The 19908-nt window shown below is 33.7% G+C and overlaps 3 protein-coding genes and 1 long non-coding RNA gene across 17 annotated transcripts; 2 read left to right on the forward strand and 2 right to left on the reverse strand.

Annotated features, from left to right (window-relative positions):
- Positions 1–3136, reverse strand: LOC107949619 (uncharacterized). Of its 2 annotated transcripts, none has more exons than XR_005911384.1 (5): positions 2778–3136; positions 2090–2698; positions 1261–1355; positions 795–919; positions 1–385 (listed from the first exon to the last, which is right to left on the reverse strand). It is a non-coding gene; the product is annotated as an uncharacterized lncRNA (long non-coding RNA). The 2 variants fall into 2 exon arrangements; XR_005911383.1 differs by having other exon boundaries at positions 2185–2698; positions 2778–3010.
- A 3413-nt stretch (positions 3137–6549) lies between these two features.
- Positions 6550–9816, forward strand: LOC107949617 (protein FRIGIDA). The gene is made up of 3 exons (XM_016884347.2): positions 6550–7639; positions 8548–8723; positions 8807–9816. The coding sequence occupies exons 1-3, from the start codon at positions 6673–6675 to the stop codon at positions 9626–9628; spliced, it is 1965 nt and encodes a 654-aa protein (XP_016739836.1). The 5' UTR covers positions 6550–6672; the 3' UTR covers positions 9629–9816.
- Positions 9817–9833: 17 nt separating this feature from the next.
- Positions 9834–10977, forward strand: LOC107949618 (uncharacterized). Of its 2 annotated transcripts, none has more exons than XM_016884350.2 (2): positions 9834–10628; positions 10741–10977. In XM_016884350.2, exons 1-2 carry the CDS (start codon positions 10040–10042, stop codon positions 10767–10769), a joined length of 618 nt encoding a protein of 205 aa, XP_016739839.1. In that variant the 5' UTR covers positions 9834–10039; the 3' UTR covers positions 10770–10977. The 2 variants fall into 2 exon arrangements, with proteins under 2 accessions (XP_016739839.1, XP_016739837.1); XM_016884348.2 differs by having other exon boundaries at positions 9961–10642; positions 10741–10974.
- Positions 10978–14213: 3236 nt separating this feature from the next.
- LOC107949614 (uncharacterized) lies at positions 14214–18125 on the reverse strand. Of its 12 annotated transcripts, none has more exons than XM_041090191.1 (9): positions 17861–18125; positions 17479–17765; positions 17279–17377; positions 16918–16995; positions 16750–16818; positions 16250–16335; positions 15141–15246; positions 14572–14736; positions 14214–14499 (listed from the first exon to the last, which is right to left on the reverse strand). In XM_041090191.1, exons 3-9 carry the CDS (start codon positions 17339–17341, stop codon positions 14428–14430), a joined length of 639 nt encoding a protein of 212 aa, XP_040946125.1. In that variant the 5' UTR covers positions 17342–17377; positions 17479–17765; positions 17861–18125; the 3' UTR covers positions 14214–14427. The 12 variants fall into 12 exon arrangements, with proteins under 12 accessions (XP_040946125.1, XP_040946127.1, XP_040946124.1 ...); XM_041090193.1 differs by having other exon boundaries at positions 17479–17797; XM_041090190.1 differs by having other exon boundaries at positions 17547–17765; positions 17861–18124.
- Between the last annotated feature and the right edge of the window lie 1783 nt (positions 18126–19908).

Below are 19908 nucleotides of genomic sequence, written 5' to 3' on the forward strand. Positions count from 1 at the left end.
TACTAGAAATAATATTATCAAAATACATACATAGTAACAACATTGTCCAAGTGCATAATATTACACCACATAAAAGTATCAATAGCTTGATACAACATTGTCTTGATTCTTTCTCTATTTATGAAGTTTATTTATGAAGTTTACTTGTACAAGAGATGCCTGAAAATGCGTAGAACTAGAAGAGAAAAACAAAAATCAGAAATAACGTTGTTACTTCCTGTCATAATGAATCTTTTATCAGTTGAACTGGTTCTTTGATGAAACCTTTTCCTTGGTTTTCTGAATCTTCAAAACCTTCTTCAAAACCACCATAGGCACGGTTCACAGTCCTCCTGTTCCTAGGTAACCTAGACCTCTTGTATTCCGCAGGTCTCAAGTGAGGAATCTGCACATTGAGCAATACCATATACATCAGGAAGATAGAATATTATGATCAAATGAGAAAATAAACATGCTAAATATCAATTAGCAAAGTGAAACATGATAGTAAGCAATGGAATTTAAGCTGATTTGTTTGACTTCTATGGCATAGTCCATGAACATCATAAGTAAGAATTGATGCTATGTCTGCATACGAAAGTTAAATTTTACATTTTATTCACTCCTTCGCATCTGGAAATCATTCGTATACAAATTTGTTCTGTTTCAGGAAATATCCAGAGTTGCAATGTAAATCATCATGCAAGTCTAAGCATACTCAGCAACCAAAGACGACTGTGCTCAATTTGATATGTGAACATTAGTTGCTCAAACAATCTCATAACAAGGGTACTAAAAAACCAGAACATTTATACCTTCAGGGTGAGCCATTTTTTGCATAGCAGTCGGAGCAATCATGATAGGCATTGAAATCTTGAATCCCAGGACAGTGGTGGTCATGTCAATCTTGCTAACATCAATAAGAATGCGGGGTCGAAACCTATCATAAAATAAATGAACCAGAATAATTAAATGAAAAGATAAAACTAAAACTACTATATAACCCACAAAGAAAAAAGATTGCCAGAAAACTTGGAAGTATGGTCAAATATGAACAATAAACACCAGAAATTAAGCAACGGGTTAAAGCAATAAAACTCCATAAGTATCAGTATTTGGAAGGAGAAGAAGTAGAATTTATTGAAGTTGTGGAGAACCCCCCAAGCCATTTCTTCATAAACAATAAAAACACAATAGATGATATGTACAAAGTAACAGATTCAAAATCAGCAAAGAACAGCAGAAAAACCAAGTATGCAAATAATTTAAGGGAAGACATACTTCTCTTTCCACTCCCAAACTCGTTTTTCAAATTCATCTCTGCCCAGTTCTACCCTTTTTATTCCTTCAGAAGCCAACATTCTTTCCACAACCAACTGGGAAAAGAAAAGTAAAATAGGTTCAATTATATATTCCCATTCAACAGGATACAACATATATACTCATTCTCTACACAGAACATTATGTATAAAGAGGGCAGAATATAAATCAACAACAAAGATGAAAACATTATATTTACAAAAGATTACTAGAGATAATACAACCATAAAGATCAATCCTTTTTCCAGAAAACATTATATCGAACATTATATCGAACACACAAACGGCCACAGAAATATTACTTTGATTACAAAGCCCATTAATCAAAGTTGAAAAAATTACAACATTAGGCTCAACACCTAACTTCAGCATTTTCCCCAAACAGAAAACCCAAAATCAATTCGACCTAATTGACAAAAGCAATTAATCGAGATGTTCACAGAATAAACATCATGGGAAACGCCTAATAATTCCATCTGGCTACACATAGAAACAACAATGACATAATGTTTCATTCTAACAATGGCTGCAAATAATTTAGTGAATTCTACAATTGAAGGCTTTGGGTACTTTTCAATCATCTTATTGAACAAACTCAAAGCATGATCAACATTATCGAAGCGGTGGTCTGTTTTTCCCTTTCCTCTAACAGGCATGGACATGGGTTTCTTACTTAGGCAGTCGATGTGGGTAGAAATGGTGTTAGAAGAAGAAGAAAAAGAGTGGAAATTAGAAAGATGGCTTCCAGCATTAAAAACCGAACGAAGAATAAAAGAAGAAGGAAGCTTACCCATCATTTGAAAGCAGAAATGGCAGCAGCAGTAGCAGCCAAAAAGAAATGAAAAATAAACGAAGTAACCGTCGAAAAATAGAATTGCAACGTACCAGCAGCGGTTTCCTGTTCTGAACCAAAATGAAGCTTTCGAGAATGAAAATTTGAAGGAATGAAGTAAGGGAGAAGAATGCCTGAGAGCTTTAGGAAAATGTCTTACGGAGATTGAATCGGTAAGACAAATTCCCAAAAATTGTAAGGCATTTTCCCGTGTTTTGGAGTTGATTTTCCAAAAGGAAAATATTTTCCTCCAATCAGACACTAGAAAATGGGGAAAACCAATTCCAGAAAATATTTTCCCCCTATCAAACAGACCCTTATATTCAAATCAATGTGATAGAATTTATGGGTTCTTTTTAGCACCCTTTTACTTCTACTTTTACTTATAATTTATGCAAATTTCAAATATATGGATTTCTAATTGACTCATTTCCATGCAAGCTTCCATTTTTTCTCCATTGGGTGTAAGCAATCTTTCATAAGAGTATTTAACAGTAAAATCACTCTTAGTAGGCCGTTTCAAAATCAAAGCATCGTGCCCTGCTAAAGCATTCGGTGCTGGGATGCCTGCAGTATAAGAAATGATATCATTATCCAAATAACAGCACAGGTAATTCCAATTCCAACTACCATCAGCAGTCCTCACCTCCCTGAGAGTAAAAGAACCATGTTATGAAAAAAATTAATTAAATGACCAAGCTCCGTGATTCAAGTATCGGTCTAGAATTTGATGAGAATACCATCGCCCATTGATCAAGCAAGGCTTTGACATAAAAGTGGTCAAACCTTAAGAAGGGATCTCTAAACAGAAAAACACTTACCTCTCTAAATATCTACTGAGTAATTTTCTGTAAACTTATATTTAGTTCGAAGAATTTTAACCCATAAAGCAGATAATATCCCAATTTAAGTAAAAATGACTCATTTTGTTCCTTGAGACGTCGAAGACCTAATCCCCCGTTAGAGAGAAGTTGACAACAACCAATCCAATTAACCAAGGCTAACTTATGACTAGTTGCAAAACTCCTCATATAAACCCTCGGGCAAATTTCTCAACTTTAAGATGTTATTAAAAAATTAATTAATTTAGCTACTAAATAAAAAAGATTCCATAAATTGTATTTCGATTTAAATAACAATCACTTTTTTGGATTCTTTAAATTGTTATTATTTTTTAAAATGATATGTGAGTAAATCCTTATTTTTACCTAATCAATTTTAATATTGTATAAGTTTTTTTATTACTTAATGTAATTTCAATATTTATGTGGAATGGAAAATAATTTATGAACATGTTTTTTTTTTTGAAAAATTTAATGAAATTTGAAGGTTACGAATTATATTTTTAAAATAAAGTTTTTAATAAAAATAAATATATAGTTATTTATGTTTATGATTAAAAATTTTAAAAACATGTAACATAATTGTTGAAACCAAAATTATAAAAGTATTAAGAAATTTAATTTATTATTATTTTCTATGTAATTTTTATACATAAAGGCATAAGTACTGAATTTTTTTAAGTTTTAATAAGCTTAATAATAATACTTAAATAATAAGAGTCAATACATACTTGTTATTAACTTTAAATTTGGAAATATTTAATTAAATAAAATGTTTAAGAGAATAAATGTTGGAATTAAAAAATAAGGAAGTAGGGGTGAGTAAAACTTGATTCGATTCGAATTATTCGAGTCAACTTGAATTTTTTTCTTCAAATTTAGAGTTCGTATCGAGTTTGATTTTTGAATTCGAATAACTCGAATAAACAGAATATCAAACTATAATATTTTACATTTTTACCCCAAACTCTCAAACTTCTTTACTTTCTCCCAAAACTTTTACTTCTTCCCACTTTCCCCTCAAAACTTTTACTCCTCTCCCATCCCACCCCCTCCTACCCCAAACCCATTCCCCCTTCCCCCAAAAAATTTGCTCTTTCAACCCCCTGAACTTTTTATTTTCCCCCAAAACTTTTACTTCTCACCTTTTACCCCCAAATCAAAAATTAAAATCATCCAAAAAATCTCTAAACCTAAATAGTAATAATTTTATTTATATTTACTATTTATATTATTAAATTAAATTTAATATTTTTTTACTATTTATATTATTGAATTGTTTAATCATATTGAATCTTTATAATTTTTTTATTAAATTTGATTTATTGATGATGCTATAAAATATTTGTGTTAAAATTTTATGTTGGTACCAATTTCACATTTTATCTTTAAGATAACTTTTATTAAAAAATCACATTTTTTATATTTAATATACTTTCTAAATTTTAGAATACATAGTGACAATAATCAGAAGATAATTGAAGCAACTCATCAAGCAAAGAAGCTAACTTGTGTATAAAAGATTAATAAATAAATTATGAGGGGATGAAAGTTAATAACAAATTTGATTACGGTGGTTGATAGTGATCCAAAATCATTTTTTTAATTTAACTCGAACAAATATATTCTATTCGATTCGATTCGAATTTCATCTCACTCAACTCGATTTGAGAAAATTTCAAATCAAGTTAGGATAATAAAATAGGATTCGTCAAAAACTCGAAATTTTTCCATTCGATTCGATTCGATCGAACGCTCACCCCTACATGGAAGTGCTGATATTGTAACGTTGGAAACGCAAAGGGACCTACTAAGGGAATTAAACCCAAACTTTTATATATAAACGCTATTTTAGGTGGATTGCTGAATGGGAAAATGTATAATGAAAACGTTATATTAGCTACGCAGAGTGAGAGATAATACTATTAATTGAAAAATGGGAATTGAGTTGGGAAATTTAAAGGTAATCAATGTAAAATAATAACAAATTTGACTATATTTTTCCTGTTTTGTATTTTGCTCTATTGTATAAAAAAAAGTTATTATTTATATGTATAAAGAAGTTAGTATTTACCGATAGGTGGTTGGGTATAAGGGTAAGACATATTGTACTTTTTAGGGGAATGTAAATTCAAATCTTGAATATAACATTTTTGGGAAGATCAACAGCCACGAACCCCGAACATGAAAAAAATAAACATGCATAATATATATAAAAAAAAGTTAGTATTTACTTTTTGTCCACAAGCTTGATTAGAGATGTCACTTCATTTACTATAAAAATAAAAAAGAATTATTTCTTCATTTAATATTTTCAAATTTTCAAATTTGGATGTTAATATTTAGAGTTTCAATAGTTTCACAAAAGTGGTGCCTTCATGAGTAGAATCTACACACCCATTGAATATTACATTCAAGGTCTTTGAGTTGTAATTGGTTGATTTGCTTTCGTTAGTGATTTCAAGTTTGATATTTGAACTCCGTTAATTTATTGAGTATGTGGTCCCCAATCTAATAAAACAACCTTCCAAGCAATTTCATCAATTGATTTTATGAAGGCTCTCTCATACATGTTTTCCAATAGGCGTAGTTAGAGCCATCAAGCATGGGGTCTCAAGATTGTTGTTTCTTCCATCTCTTGAGCAATTCAATGCCAAGATCTTTACTTAATTCGTCAAGCGTTTAGCTCTGACATCACTAGAGAATTTATTGAAGTTGATTGTTAGTTGCATTTTCAATTGTAACTAGATGAACAATGAAAAGAGTAAGATAGAGATGAACATAGAAATTATTTACGTAGTTCGAAAGCTTTTTCTACATTTATAGGGTCTTCGGAGAGAGTATTCCACTATCAATTTGCAGTACAATATGTTATTTAAAATCATTATGGTATTAAATAATAAAAACTTTTATTAGAATAGTATACATCGACTAGTGCATGAATATTTCATAATTGAAATTTATTCATTTGATATTTGTGAACATTTTTAATACATATATTAAATATATTCTTCTAAATATCAATAAATTAGCACACACCAGTTCTAATAGAAAAACCAAACATCCATCGATTTTCTTTGCCAAGCATTAGATGTTCTCAGTTGATCATAAACATGCATCGGGGTGACAATTTGAATGGCAATTTATTTATTTTTTTTATAAAATTGGATATCGAGAATTTGACTTTTATTTAGAGTTGAATTTTAAAATTATTACCTATTGCGAATTTAGAGCGAATTGGACAAATATTCTGTATATACATTATCCAAAAGATTCGGATATCCGAATCTAATGATTATAAAATAAAATAAAAATAAGCATATTCTTGCGGATTTGAATATTCGAAAAATGATTGGAAATTTTGAAATAAGAATTTTTTTATTAATTTGGATATCATATGATTAGTAATATTTGATTCATAGAGAAATTTAAAAATTAGAATGAAACATATATGTGGATTAAGATTCCATCATATTGAGTCATTTTAGGAGCATAAGCGTTTTATTACTGAAAGCCGAATAGGCCCAATGCCACCCCGTTGTAACGGCCAGCAAAGCCCCAAAACAAAATTATGAAATAAAAATCAAGTAAGAAAGATCGTATAAATTACTCCCCCTTTAACTGCAACTCGAAGAGTTTAGCTTCTGCGGCTAAATTCGCCATTAAAGCCCTTCTGCTCTCATCTACACTCCTGCTCTCATGGCCAAGCCTTCCCAGCCTTTCCTCCAACTCAATTCCCTCCCCTCCATCAACCAAGAACCTCTTCCATCGCCGCTGTCCCTACCACCGCCGGAACCCCTTCTTCAACCGTTAGCGGTTCTCAAAACCGAACCGGAATATCAACAACAACCGCCATCACCACCACCGCAGCAACATGGGAAACCTCATTTCTTGAAATCCATGGACGACCTTGCCTCCCTCTCCTCCGCAATCCACGCTTTCCAATGCAGATTCGACGACTTAACCAAACACCTCGATTTCATCAACCAAGCCATCGACTCCAAATTGTATGAACCGCAACAACAAAAGCGCCCAGAAATTGAAACCCAATCCCCTCCCAAAGCAACGGAGACTGATGGTGAAACGGAGAAAAAAGGACCCGACACAGCTTCTCCTCCGAAATCCTCGCGTTCTGAAATTCAAAGCCTCTGCGGGACGATGTGTAGTAAAGGACTTCGCAAATACATTGCCACCCATTTATCGAACGTTGCTAAGCTTCGAGAAGAAGTTCCTGAGGCTCTAAAGCTTGCCCCAGAACCCGCCAGATTGGTTCTTGATTGCATTGGGAGGTTCTTTCTACAAGGAATAAAGGCTTATGATAAGGACTCGCCCATGATTCCGGCAAGGCTAGCTTCGGTTTTGGCTTTGGAGTTTTTCCTTTTGATGATGGGAGGGTTTCACGCTGAAGGTAAGGTTAAGATTGCGGGAAACCTTAAGGCAGAAGCGGAGAATGGAGCCATTGCGTGGCGAAAGAGGTTGATTAATGAGGGTGGATTGGCTAAGGCCAGTGAAGTTGATGCTAGGGGCTTGTTGCTTTTCGTTGCTGGTTTTGGGATTCCAAAAGTGTTCCGGTTTGAGGACTTGGGGAATTTGCTGCGCTTGTGTAATCTCAGGGCTATTTCGGATGCCTTAAAGGCCTCTCCCGTACTCCCTGATAAAATGCCTGGTATTTGCACGTTATTGCTTATAAAGTTGTGATTTTGATGGATGGAGCGTCATTGTTCTTATATAGTAGTTAAAAAATGTATTTTGACGCCTGCTTTTTAGTTTTCAAAGTATGAAGGCTTAATCTGTTCAAGGAGTTTGAATTTTGCCATAGTTTTATGTATATTATAATCCCATAGGTTCGTGGTGGAGTGGAGTGGAGTTTTTAGCAAATGAATTATGAACTTCCATTTTAACTATAAACTTTATATTCTTTGTTTTTGAGCCTTAGAATCTGTTTTCAGCCGTTGGCCTGCTCTGAGCTACCCCAAGATTTTGTTATATTCATGCCTGGAGATAAGTAAATTACTCTATCATTTAGATGATGTTTGGTCTTACTTCATATAGCTAGAAGATTTGGTTTCTAAATGAACTGCGATTCCTACATAATGAATTGGTGATCTCTGTTAATGGATAGAGAATGTTAAGGGTTTGGAGGAAGTTAGCTGCTAGTTAAATGGTGGATTTTTCGAATACAAGTGGGGTCTAGAGAAAGAGGCTTTATTGGTGCGTGTAGATTAGGTTCTGTAAACTTCTTTTTGCTCATGATGTCTCTGTTCTTATAGTGCAAGACTTCCTTATTTGAATCTTCTTGATGTTATGAGAGTTTCATGATATTGAGGGGGCAGCAAGGCTATGTGCTCAATGGCCTTTTCTTGTAGAAAAAAATAGTTTGGAAGAATGTATTTAACCTTTCAAAGGAGAATTCTTATAGAAATTGGACATCCTTTTCTTTATCATATAAAGGCTGTGATGAACTAAATATGGCTGCATCTGATTTGTAATTGATATGATTATTATTAATAATTTTTTTTCATTGGGAGTCGGGATTGATGGTATTGGGTCTTATGATACTTTTGTCTGCTTTAGATATCATAGAGGTTATGGCGAAGAATGGAATGCATGTTGAAGCTGTTGATGTTGCTTCCATCTTTGGGCTTGAGGATAAATGCTCCCTTAAGAAAATTTTGACTATATTCTTGCAAGAGTCTGCAAAATCATTCAAGAGGGCAAAGCAGGAAGCACAAAATTCTCCCTTTGCACTGGTATTGTCCTTTTAATCTGCTGTCACACTATCGTCATGTATACATTTCTTTAATATTGCATTGATCTTATCATCACTTTGCAGAGAATGGCTAATGAAAGACAATTAGATGCTTTGAAGTCCGTAGTCCGATATTCGGAAGATTGCAGTAGTGATGTAGCAAAGTTTCTTGGTTCGTGGCAAATTGAAGAGAAGATAGTCAAGTTGGAAGAAGAAAATGCTGAACTGCATAAAAGGATAGAGGAAAGGAAAATGATACCAAAGCGAAAACTGGATGAAATGGGGTCCTCGAGTAGGGTTAAGAGTCAAGAAATGAAACGTTCACGGTTTGCCACCATAGGGTCACCCTTGCCTAATTCTTCTCATGTCAATGGGTTGCATGAGCAACTTGCTACTAGTCTCACTGAAGGCATGAGGTTGTACGAAAGTGCTATTTCTGGTCGTGTCGCCACTAGTTATCCTGCTGCATCAGCTGTACCACATGGACTAACTGTTGGTTCTTTACCTAGAAATGGAGTTGCCCAGATGGTAGGAATAAATGGTGTTGGAAGCAGCAGTATGATGACGAGCATAGGTGCCATCTCAAGAAGTTCTTATTCCAGGGCTCATGGGGAGATTGAAGTCAATAAGGCTGAGCAAACGATTAGTAGTGCTCTGCCATATGGAGGACGGCGACAACACTCAGGTGGGCAATCCGCCACATCCATGAGATTCGCTAGTTTATACAGGTCATCAGCATCTATAGAAGGCTTTGTTGGTTTGCCCGATACTACTGACAGGACATCAGCAGATCTATATCGGTTTGCTGATTCTATAGGGGAAAATGAGCCTTACAGCAGTAACTCTCACCGGTCTAGCACATTGCCAAATGTTGCGCCTGTCCATCAGTCATCCTATATGTATTAGTAAATAATAGTACCTAGTTGTGTCTTTCATTTTACTTAATAGATTATAGAGAGAAAGATTAAAATCCTCTATGTTCTTTTTGTTCCTTTCGAGCCAGGAGGATACTTAATCTGATTACTTGTTTATATTTATCGCAATGAAGGCAATTTGTTGAACCGGATAAGCCAATGTTATTGTTTTGTGTTCAACTTGGATTGTCAGAGGAGTTTGTTGTTTGGAGAGGTCGAACTGTCGTACTGGTTGGGGTCATGGATTACCATCTTCTGCGAAAAGGCATGTAAAGGCCAACGGCTGCCATTTCTTTTCTTGAAACACCATTTGGTACTTTTTAATAATCAAAACGACTTTGCGTTGTTTTGATTCCAGTTTCAAGCAATACTTTCGGAGGAAATCCCAGAAACATCACGTTCAATGTCTTCCGTGCCTTTGCAGTTGTCCGGATTTCTCAATGGAAGCACCATTGAAGTTGAGGGTGACACTGGGAATTTGCAGTTCTCTTTCAAATTCAATATCCTGCATAACAAATACTCGCCCCATAATCAAACTCACTCCCACTTTCCGAGTTTGAATTCCATGGAGAATAGCATGTCTTGCCGGAATTCAAGTTCCTCTTCCTATCAAACTCCCAAAAGAGGTCAACAAATAGAAAATCAGACTCTAGAGAATGAGAACCATGGGGTTGAACTTGAAAATAACGTAGAGTCAGAGACAAGTAAGAGAGGGAGTATAATGACAAGGCTAAGGAGTGGGGCGATATCTCAGGTGAAGTACAGTTTCCCTCGGATTTCTGTGGAGAAACCTAGTAGGACAATGAAAGAGAAGAGGAAAAAGAAGGAAAGGGCAGACATTGTGCTCGACAAATTGTTTCAAAGGCGTACTTGTCCTGTTAAGCCATGCAATTCCTATGTATTCTTTGTAATGGCCAGTTGGGATTCGGTTCAATCTTCTTCTTTTGGTGACGCAAGCAAAAGACTGAGCCAGAAATGGTGCAAACTTCCCCGTAAGCACAAGAAGGTTCTGCTTTTGAAATCTCTCTCAACTCGCATGCTAACAATCATAATGTTGTTTTGCAGCTATCATTTAACTCTCCGCTCTCAATCGTATGTTTGCAGATATACGAGGACATAGCTCTAAAAGATAGCGCAAGGTATAAGAGACAGTGCATGCTTTTGAATTGCAATGACCAGGACGTGCTCAAGGCATAAATCCCACAAGGACACAGTACCAAACAGGATATTTGAGATGAGTAGTTGTATTGATTTCTGACATTTTTATGTATGGGAAGACATTTAAATTCACTTTGATTTTAATATAAATATTTTAGATATTTAATTCCAAAATTTAGGTTAACATGTTTTTTTTTAAAAAAATTTATTATCGCTTCCACTATATGACTATCTAGATTTATTATTTTCATCTTTGGAATAAATTGATCTACCATGCTTTAAGCAGGATTACTTTCATTTATTCTAATAGATTATCTTATTGAGACTTTAATTCAAATCAAAATATTAATTGGTATATAACATTTGGTTATTCTCATTAGGTCAGTAAATGCATCTAATAGTTAACTTGCAATAAAGTGAATTATTTTTTGAACTTCTAGTTCTAGTTACTTTCTACGATGATCTAGAAAATAATAATTCATTCCAAGCAATTCATCCAATTATTATGTTTCTCCCCCTAACGTTGGAGAAGTTGTCAAAACAAAATAGTAATTGCCAACTCATATCATAATTAGATCCCCAATTTGTTCAAAATATCTAATAATAAAAGGAGATTCATGATTAATGTATATTCATAACTTTCTTTGAATACTCATTTTGTGCATTATGGTGGAGTAACATGAACATATATCACACATTTAAAAATTATAAAATGGGAATTGTTTGACTTTGACAAAAAACCAATCATAATGGGAAGTATTTATCATATAACTTAAGGACATGATGTGTACAAGTGTTGATACATGTAAAATCTCATATCCTTAGACAAAAAAGTTTTGTTCTCAATAGTAATGATTTAGCTACTAACTAGAGTCATTTAATCATTAATTCTATTAAACTATTTTATCTATATAAATAACAACCTTTGTGATAGTTATTCGTATAGACAATCTAACATATATTAATCATTGAAAGCCTTAGTAATAAATGAAAGTTTTCAAGAGAGCATTTAATAAAACTATTCTGTATTTATTAACTAAAAAACTGAACTTAAATAGAGAAAAGAGTCCTAACCTAATTGGGAAAATAATTCTCTTATTCTAATAAACTACTAAAAGATAAAATAAAATATTCCTAAAATATCTCTAAGATTTATCTACCTAAACTTGCTTACAAGAAAATCAAAACTTGTCTTAGAGAGCCCTTTGGTGAGTATATCAGCAATATGTTGTTTTGAAGGAACAAAAGGCATGCACACTTGGCCTTATTCAATCTTCTCCTTAATAAAGTGTCTATCAATCTCAACATGTTTAGTTCTGTCATGCTGGACTGGGTTGTAAGCAATACTAATGGCAGCTTTGCTATCACAGTACAACTTCATTAGTAAAGTTATTAGTTTCCTCAGCTCTTCCATTATTCTCTTTAACCACATCATTTCACATATTCCTTGAGCCATTGATCTAAACTCAGCCTCTGGACTACTTCTTGCTACAACACTTTGTTTTTTGCTTCGCCAAGTCACAAGGTTTCCCCAAACAAATGTACAGTATCCAGATGTAGATCTTCTATCTGTTATTGAGCTTGCCCAATTTGCATCTGTATAAGCTTCAATTCCTCTTTGTTCGGATTTCTTAAAGAATAAGCCATTTTCAAGTGAACTCTTCAAGTATCTCAGAATCCGAAACACTGCTTCTTCATGTTCCTCTATTGGGGAGTGCATAAATTGACTCACTAAGCTCACTGCAAAAGCTATATCTGGCCTTGTATGTGATAAGTAAATTAACTTACCAACTAATCTTTGGTACTGTCATTTATCAACTAATTGACCTTTTTTTATTTCTGAATTTTATATTTCGATCAATTGGTGTGTCAGTTGGGCGACAACCACTCATCCTAGCCTCTTTTAAAAGATCAATCACATATTTTTTCTAAGAGACCACAAGACCCTTCTTTGATCGAGCAACTTCCATTCTAAGAAAGTATTTCAAAGGACCCAAGTCTTTGATCTCAAACTCCAATGCTAGATGCTCCTTGAGATGCCTTATTTCATCTAAGTCATCTCCTGTAAGAATGATATCATCGACATAAACTATAATAACTGCTATTTTACCTCTTTGTGAGTGTTGGTAGAACATTGTGTGATCAACTTGCCATTGTAAGTAACCTTGTTTTTTAACAACTTGAGTGAGCAGTTCAAACCAAGCTCGAGGAGACTGCTTTAGACCATACAAAGATTTCTTGAGCTTACATACTCTAGTTCTAAAATTTTCTTCAAAACCTGAAGGAGGATCCATGTAAACTTCTTCTTCAAGTTTCCTATTTAGGAAAGCATTCTTCACATCTATCTGATGTAAATACCAATCAAGATTAACAACAATTGATAAAAGAACTCTAACGGAATTTAATTTGGCTACTAGAGCAAATGTTTCAAGATAATCTATATCGTATGTTTGAGTGTACCCTTTAGCCACCAACCGGGCTTTGTATCTATCTAAAGATCCATCCGATTTGAATTTGGCTATGAACACCCATTTACAACCCATTGTTTTTTCCCTACAGGTAATTTTACTATTTCCCATGTACCTTTTTTTTCAAGAGCGCACATCTCCTCTAAAATAACCTCCTTCCACTCAGGAACCTATAAAGCATCTTTCACATTTTTAGGTATTTTCACAGTATTAAGACACGAAACAAAGGCCGAGTATGTTGAAAACAAGACTTTCACTACACCAAAATAGGCTTTTAGCGGCGCTTTTTTAGGCCTTTAACGACGCTTTTATTATAAACGCCGCTATAGACCATGACCTTTAGCGGTGTTTTGTTGGAAAACGCCGCTAAAGACCATGACTTTTAGCGGCGCTTTTGCTACAAACGCCGCTATAGATCATGACCTTTAGCGGCGCTTTTCCAACAAACGCCGCTATAGATCAGGATCTTTAGCGGCGCTTTTCCCACAAACACCGCTATAGCTGAAGACCTTTAGCGACGCTTTTACCACAAACACTGCTATAGAACAAACCTTTAGCGACGCTTCTTGCAAAAACGCACTTAAAACATAACATTTAAAAATTTTTATTTTAATCAAATAATATTTATTTTTATGATAAATATTATATTATGTTTTATTTTTTTTAATTTAAACTTTAAATATACTTTTAAGGATAAATAAAAAAATATTATTTAAATTAATATACTTTTAATCAAATCAATTTTATAGTGAATCGATATTTTTCACCATGTTTATCCTTTTCTGAAGCATTAAATTTCAAGATAGCATCACTCAATCTCGGGCATATTAAATGTTAAATTGGTTTGCTACCATCAAATCTTATCTATAAGATAAAAGTAGCATAATGCTTCTAGAAAATAATCCAAGTGAGAAACTATGGAAGTAATACTGTAGAAATCAATAACAAGGGTTTTAACAAACATGTTCATATATCCAGCTCGCAATTGAATAACATATATCATACATCCAATATTTTCAAGAAGTAAGCAAATCAATGACGAAACAAGGATAGCAGTAAAATATGTAATGCCCACCGGTGACCAAAAGGAGCCCAGACGTAAGTTGCTTCAAGAAAACAACTCTCTTCCCCATAAACCTTCCAGCCAACAAAATTAACACGGTCCCTAGTGTAATGCTTGCTGTAACTTTGCTACGATAATCTCGAGAACAGCTATGCTATCTAAAAGCTCCTGGGCCTGAAATCCAAGTTTCAGAAATTGAGAAAAGAACATAAAAAAAGAATAGAAATCCCATAGAAGGAGACTGACCTTATCTGGAAGCTTGCCTGGAGAGCTAGAAGAAGGTGAACCACAATGTTCCACAGCACTTGCTAGAGCTAAGTGCAAATCGGTCTCTTTCTGCAACTGCTGCTGCAACTTTTTAACCTGTATCACCCAAGTGGTAGCATGTTGCATGAGAATGAGATATAAATCCTACACAAAGCTAGCTGTTACCGGTAAGAAAAAAAAAGAAAATCAAAACATGTATATCATGATAACGGCATGTCATTCATTAGCAAAACCGTTAATTCTTAACGAGTAAACAATTGTTTCATGTTTTCATATGTCTCCCCTTAAAAGTCTATTGTTATGCCGATGCTTCTTTGCTGGTATAACAACATGATTTCAGAATCTAAAACTCTTTTCATGGGACTTACCATCCTGGTATAACAACATGATTTCAGAATCTAAAACTCTTTTCAACAAACCTAAACAAATATATCATAAATTCATAATAAAAACCCTTGCTCTCTCAGTAAAATTAACAATTTCCCCTCATAATAATTTGGATTCTGGAAATTTTAAGAAACATAATAAAATTAGCTATTGCAAATTACCTCCAATTCAGAACAAGAATTACAAGAATCATCCCCAGCTGAAAATGACTTGCTCCAAACCTTATCACTCTTCCATTGTAAATACCTATTAATAGAACTTCTTCCCCTGCAAAACCATCAACCATACTGCATTCACCATTACAAAACCAGAAAAAAAAAGCAGAAAATGAAAAAGGACAAAAAAAAGACCCACCAACTGATTGGTAGAATAAAACCCCCATTGTAACCATCTCAAAAATGAAAAGCTATTAAACTAAAATATGAACAAGAATTTGATAGTAAAAACAATTGCACATAAAAAAATCATGTAAAACAAACCTTATTGGTGAGAATTCCTTTGATAATCCTACAAAGCACTTTCATTGCATATTTGTTCAACACAAACTCAAATGTTGAATATCCTACTATGGTACGATGCAGATTTGCACAAACAGAAGCATAACACATTCATATCAAAACACCAATTTCAATAGGCTATGCCTAATTTCCAATTTTTCATATTTGGAATGCAAAGGCATATATATAATTTCAACTTAGATATAGGTATAACAGGGAGTAAATCTATCTAATTCACTAACAGTATAAGCTATTAAAAAAATAAAGCAAGTAATACATAATTCCACAAATTTTCAAGTAAACTCAATAGAATAAATTGAAACAAATGTATATATATTTTTAAAAGTAGGGGTTTACAACGAACTCGACTTCAACAGTGAGGAAAAAGGATAATTACAAGTTAACAGTGAGGAGATCGCGTGAAACTGAAAGCAGCAGATCCATATCGAAGCTAGTTAGAATGGAAATCTATGGGAAAGCAAGCATAGATTAAAACTTCATAGAACTTTCTCTAAAAACTTCATAGTAAACTGCTTCAGTCTACTTTTTTACTTGTAAAACAATTACATGATATGCCAAAATAAAAAATATGGGTCTGCGCCACAGAATCCATAAAAAACTTCATAGAACTTTCTCTAAAAATTTACTTGCCAATGTTCTCAACCTTTTTTCAGGAATTTGGAGCATGCAGAAACCATATAATTTAGCTATCCCATTTTACAGTGAAAGCTAGGAACACACAAGAAACAGATGAAAAAGGATAAATTTAATACCCGTAAAGCATCAGTAACTTGGCGTCCTTGTAGCCCATCTTTTTGCAGAGACCATCTATTCTCAGCATTTTTCTTCTTTGAAAAACCCGTAAAATATGGGTTTTGGTGTTAAATAATGCGACTTCCATCAACATCAAGGTCGAAATCATAGCTTATTCTTCCATGTTAAGAAAAGTATGCTAAAAATGAGGGTTAGAAAATAAAATAATGCCTGGTTTGAAATATACTTTATAAACTAGCATATGGAAAACAACTGATGAACTGAATTTCATCACAGTTTCAGATGAGATGGAAAATTTAAGAAATAAGATATCAACAACAGTAAATCAGTGCCATATAACTTGATAGTTGATATACAACTACATAAATCAAATAAGCAATGAAATTTAAGGCTTCACTAAGTTCAACAGTCACTATAATAAGCGCTTTCAGTTTATACATCATCAATACAATTGACAACCACACTTCTAATTAAAAGGTGAATCAATCTTAACAGTTACCTGGCGTGAATAATGCTCAGCGTCCCTCTTCATGGCAGCCATTTCAACCCTCATTTTCTGCACTTCAGCCTGCAGCCAGACAAATAGATCAGAGAAAATAAATCCACAAATCAGCCAGCAAAAGAAAACAAAATAATCTTGATATAAATGTACAATGATAATACTTACCTCTAATGAAGAGAGCTTGCTCTCAGCATCTCTTTGACCTTGGCGTGCACGCTCCACTTCCTCCTGCCATGCATGCATCTAACATCACCATCTTTAAGCCATTGCCTCTTACATTAATTACAGTTGGTGGAACAGCTAATGGCCACAGATTGTGCCTATAACTAGATATTAATTACATTTTGAACTGTTGACTTTAGAATGTTCTTAATGATATAGAAACCCACATTCCAATAGATTACTTGAGGTACTGAAATCAAATAGGTAAGATGCATTTTATTTTCTAGACTGGCTAGATGGAAATAGACCAAAAAATATAATTTGCAAGACAGAATTCAGAAAGTTGCATCCTCATCATATTTACCTGAAGCATTTGATTTGCTTCTTCTGGGGACTTCTTTTGTCCACGACGAAAACGAGCTTCCATGTCTTGCAATTCTTGATTTAAAGATGTGCATTCAACCTGATATATCAGGTTAATTTTAAGAGCTTTTTCACTTCATATTTAGCCCAGCCAGAAGGACAAGCTTTCATTAAAAAAGCACTGTTATCATTTTGTTTTACCTCAAGAAGTGCCACATTCTGTAAGTTTTAGCATTCCATTGTGAATGTTAAAAAATTTCCAAACTCACCGTCGATCACAAAGCACGAGACTGCCGCCATCGAAGCATATAAAACAAACATCTTCTTCATCATCCTCATCCTTCCTTTGAGGCGGTGGCGGCGGCACCGATGACGACGTGGTTCTCACTTGATTCCTCGACGGTCTTCCTCGTCTCCGCTTTTCAGCACTCATCTCAACAACTGTCACTCCATTCTCCTCCTCCGCCGTAGCACCAGCAACTCCACACCTTGTAAAGAATCACCACTCAAACTCCTACAACTATTATCAACAGAAATAATCAAAGAAATATATACTGAAAGCAATAGAAATAAATAAGAACACCTCTTGAACAGGAGGAAGTGCGGCTCTTCTTAGTTTTTCTCTTGACATTTTCCCTTGAAATCCTGTTTCATTTCTAGTTCTTTAATGGAAAGAAAGTACTGATTTTTCTCCTTCTTATTCATGAAGATCTGATTGAAAGGGAAAATGGGAAATTTGGGGGCAAATTTTGAGATTGAAAGAGAAAAAGAATTAAGTACAAACTTTTATTTGGGGACATTTAGGGCGCTCGATGGATATGAGAAAAAAAGGGAGTAATGAGCGGGTAGTAAAAAATTATTTTTTGGGAGTGGGCGGGATTTTAATCTTTTTGGCGGCGCCTAACATTTAACTCTTAAACCTCTATCCCCTAAACCTTAAATTGGGCATTGGTAAAATTTAATAAGTATTTGCGGCGTTTTCTTACAAAACGCCACTAAAATATTTCAATCCAGGACATAAAAGGCGCCGCATTGATAAAATGCTCTTTATACTTACGGCGCTTTCAGTAAAACGCCACAAAAATATTTCATTCTTTACGAAAATGGCATCGTTTTGACATATTAAAAATCATATGGAAAAACGCCGGTATAAAATTTTTATTCCTCAAATTAAACGACGCCGTATAGAAAATTTAGGACATAAATTTGCGGCGATTTTTGGCTTAAACGCCACTATAAAATTCAATTATTCTAATGAAACGGCACTGTTTTTAAAAATTCGAATGTATATTAGCGGCGTTTTTTGCTATAAACGCCGCCAAATCTCAATTTTTTATATTCAATTAGTATAAAAACTTATATAAAAATTAATAATGTTTACAATTTTTTTATATCTTTTTCACTTATATAAAAACTTATTTAATATATAAATTAAAAAATACTAATTACCCTAAACCTTAAACCCTAACTCAACCCCGAATATCTAAACCCTAAATCTCTAACTCTGAACCTCTAATCTCAAACTCATAACCCTAATTACCCCAATTAACCACTAACCACTAACTACTAATCCTTATTATTTAATATATAATTTAAAAAACAGAAATTAAATCAAATACTATACTCTAACCCGACCATTAACCCTTAAATCCTAAACCCTGAACCCTTAACCTTGAACCTTAAAACCCTAAACCCATAAACCCCAGCCCATAACCTCTAACCCCTAACCCCTAAACCTTATTTAATATATAAATTAACACATTAATTAATATAGACCCTAAACCCTATTCATTACTTATAGTGGGTATTAGACCAAGTAACAACCTCATTTGTCCCTTTTCATTCATTTTCAGTTCTTACTCTTGAGTAGGTACTATTAGGTCATTGTTGTGTTCATGTTTGATTAACTAAATATAAAATTATTTTTGGTGATAAAATTATCAATATATAATATTATTTATCACGATATTTGGTGTTTTATATTACCTTATTTGAATTATTTAATCGAACTATCAAAATTTATTATTCTTAAAAAAAATTATTCTATTTTTTATTCTTTACAACACAACAATTTAAGTTTTATGATATTTTATTTTACTCATAATTTAATATATTTTCTAGTAAAGTAGTTTAAATAAACTGCGATTGAAAAATAATAATAAATAGTTAGGAGTTAGGACTTCTCTTTAATAAAAACATTTTGTATTAAACAATATAATTTGTTATCATTTAAATGTAAATTTGTTATCATATATAATAAATACAACGAAATATCAATTTTTTCAACTTATAATAAAAAATATATAATTGAAACATTTCTTGAGAATATATCAAAGAATGAGATAATTGAAATGGTTTTAGATTTTATTATTATTAGCGGCGCTTTTTCAAAAACGCCGCTAAAGACTGGAGCATTAGCGGCGCTTCTTCAAAAAACGCAGCTAAAGACCGGAGCATTAGCGGCGCTTTTTCAAAAACACCGCTAAAGGCCAGAGCATTAGCAGCGCTTCGTCAAAAACGCCGCTAAAGGCCCGAGAATTAGCGGCGCTTCTTCAAAAACGCCGCTAAAAGGCCCGAGCATTAGCGGCGCTTTTTCAAAAACGCCGCTAAAGGCCCTAGCATTAGCGGCGC

This window comes from Gossypium hirsutum, chromosome D03, assembly GCF_007990345.1.
Source record: "Gossypium hirsutum isolate 1008001.06 chromosome D03, Gossypium_hirsutum_v2.1, whole genome shotgun sequence".
In the NCBI taxonomy this organism is placed as follows: Eukaryota; Viridiplantae; Streptophyta; class Magnoliopsida; order Malvales; family Malvaceae; genus Gossypium; species Gossypium hirsutum.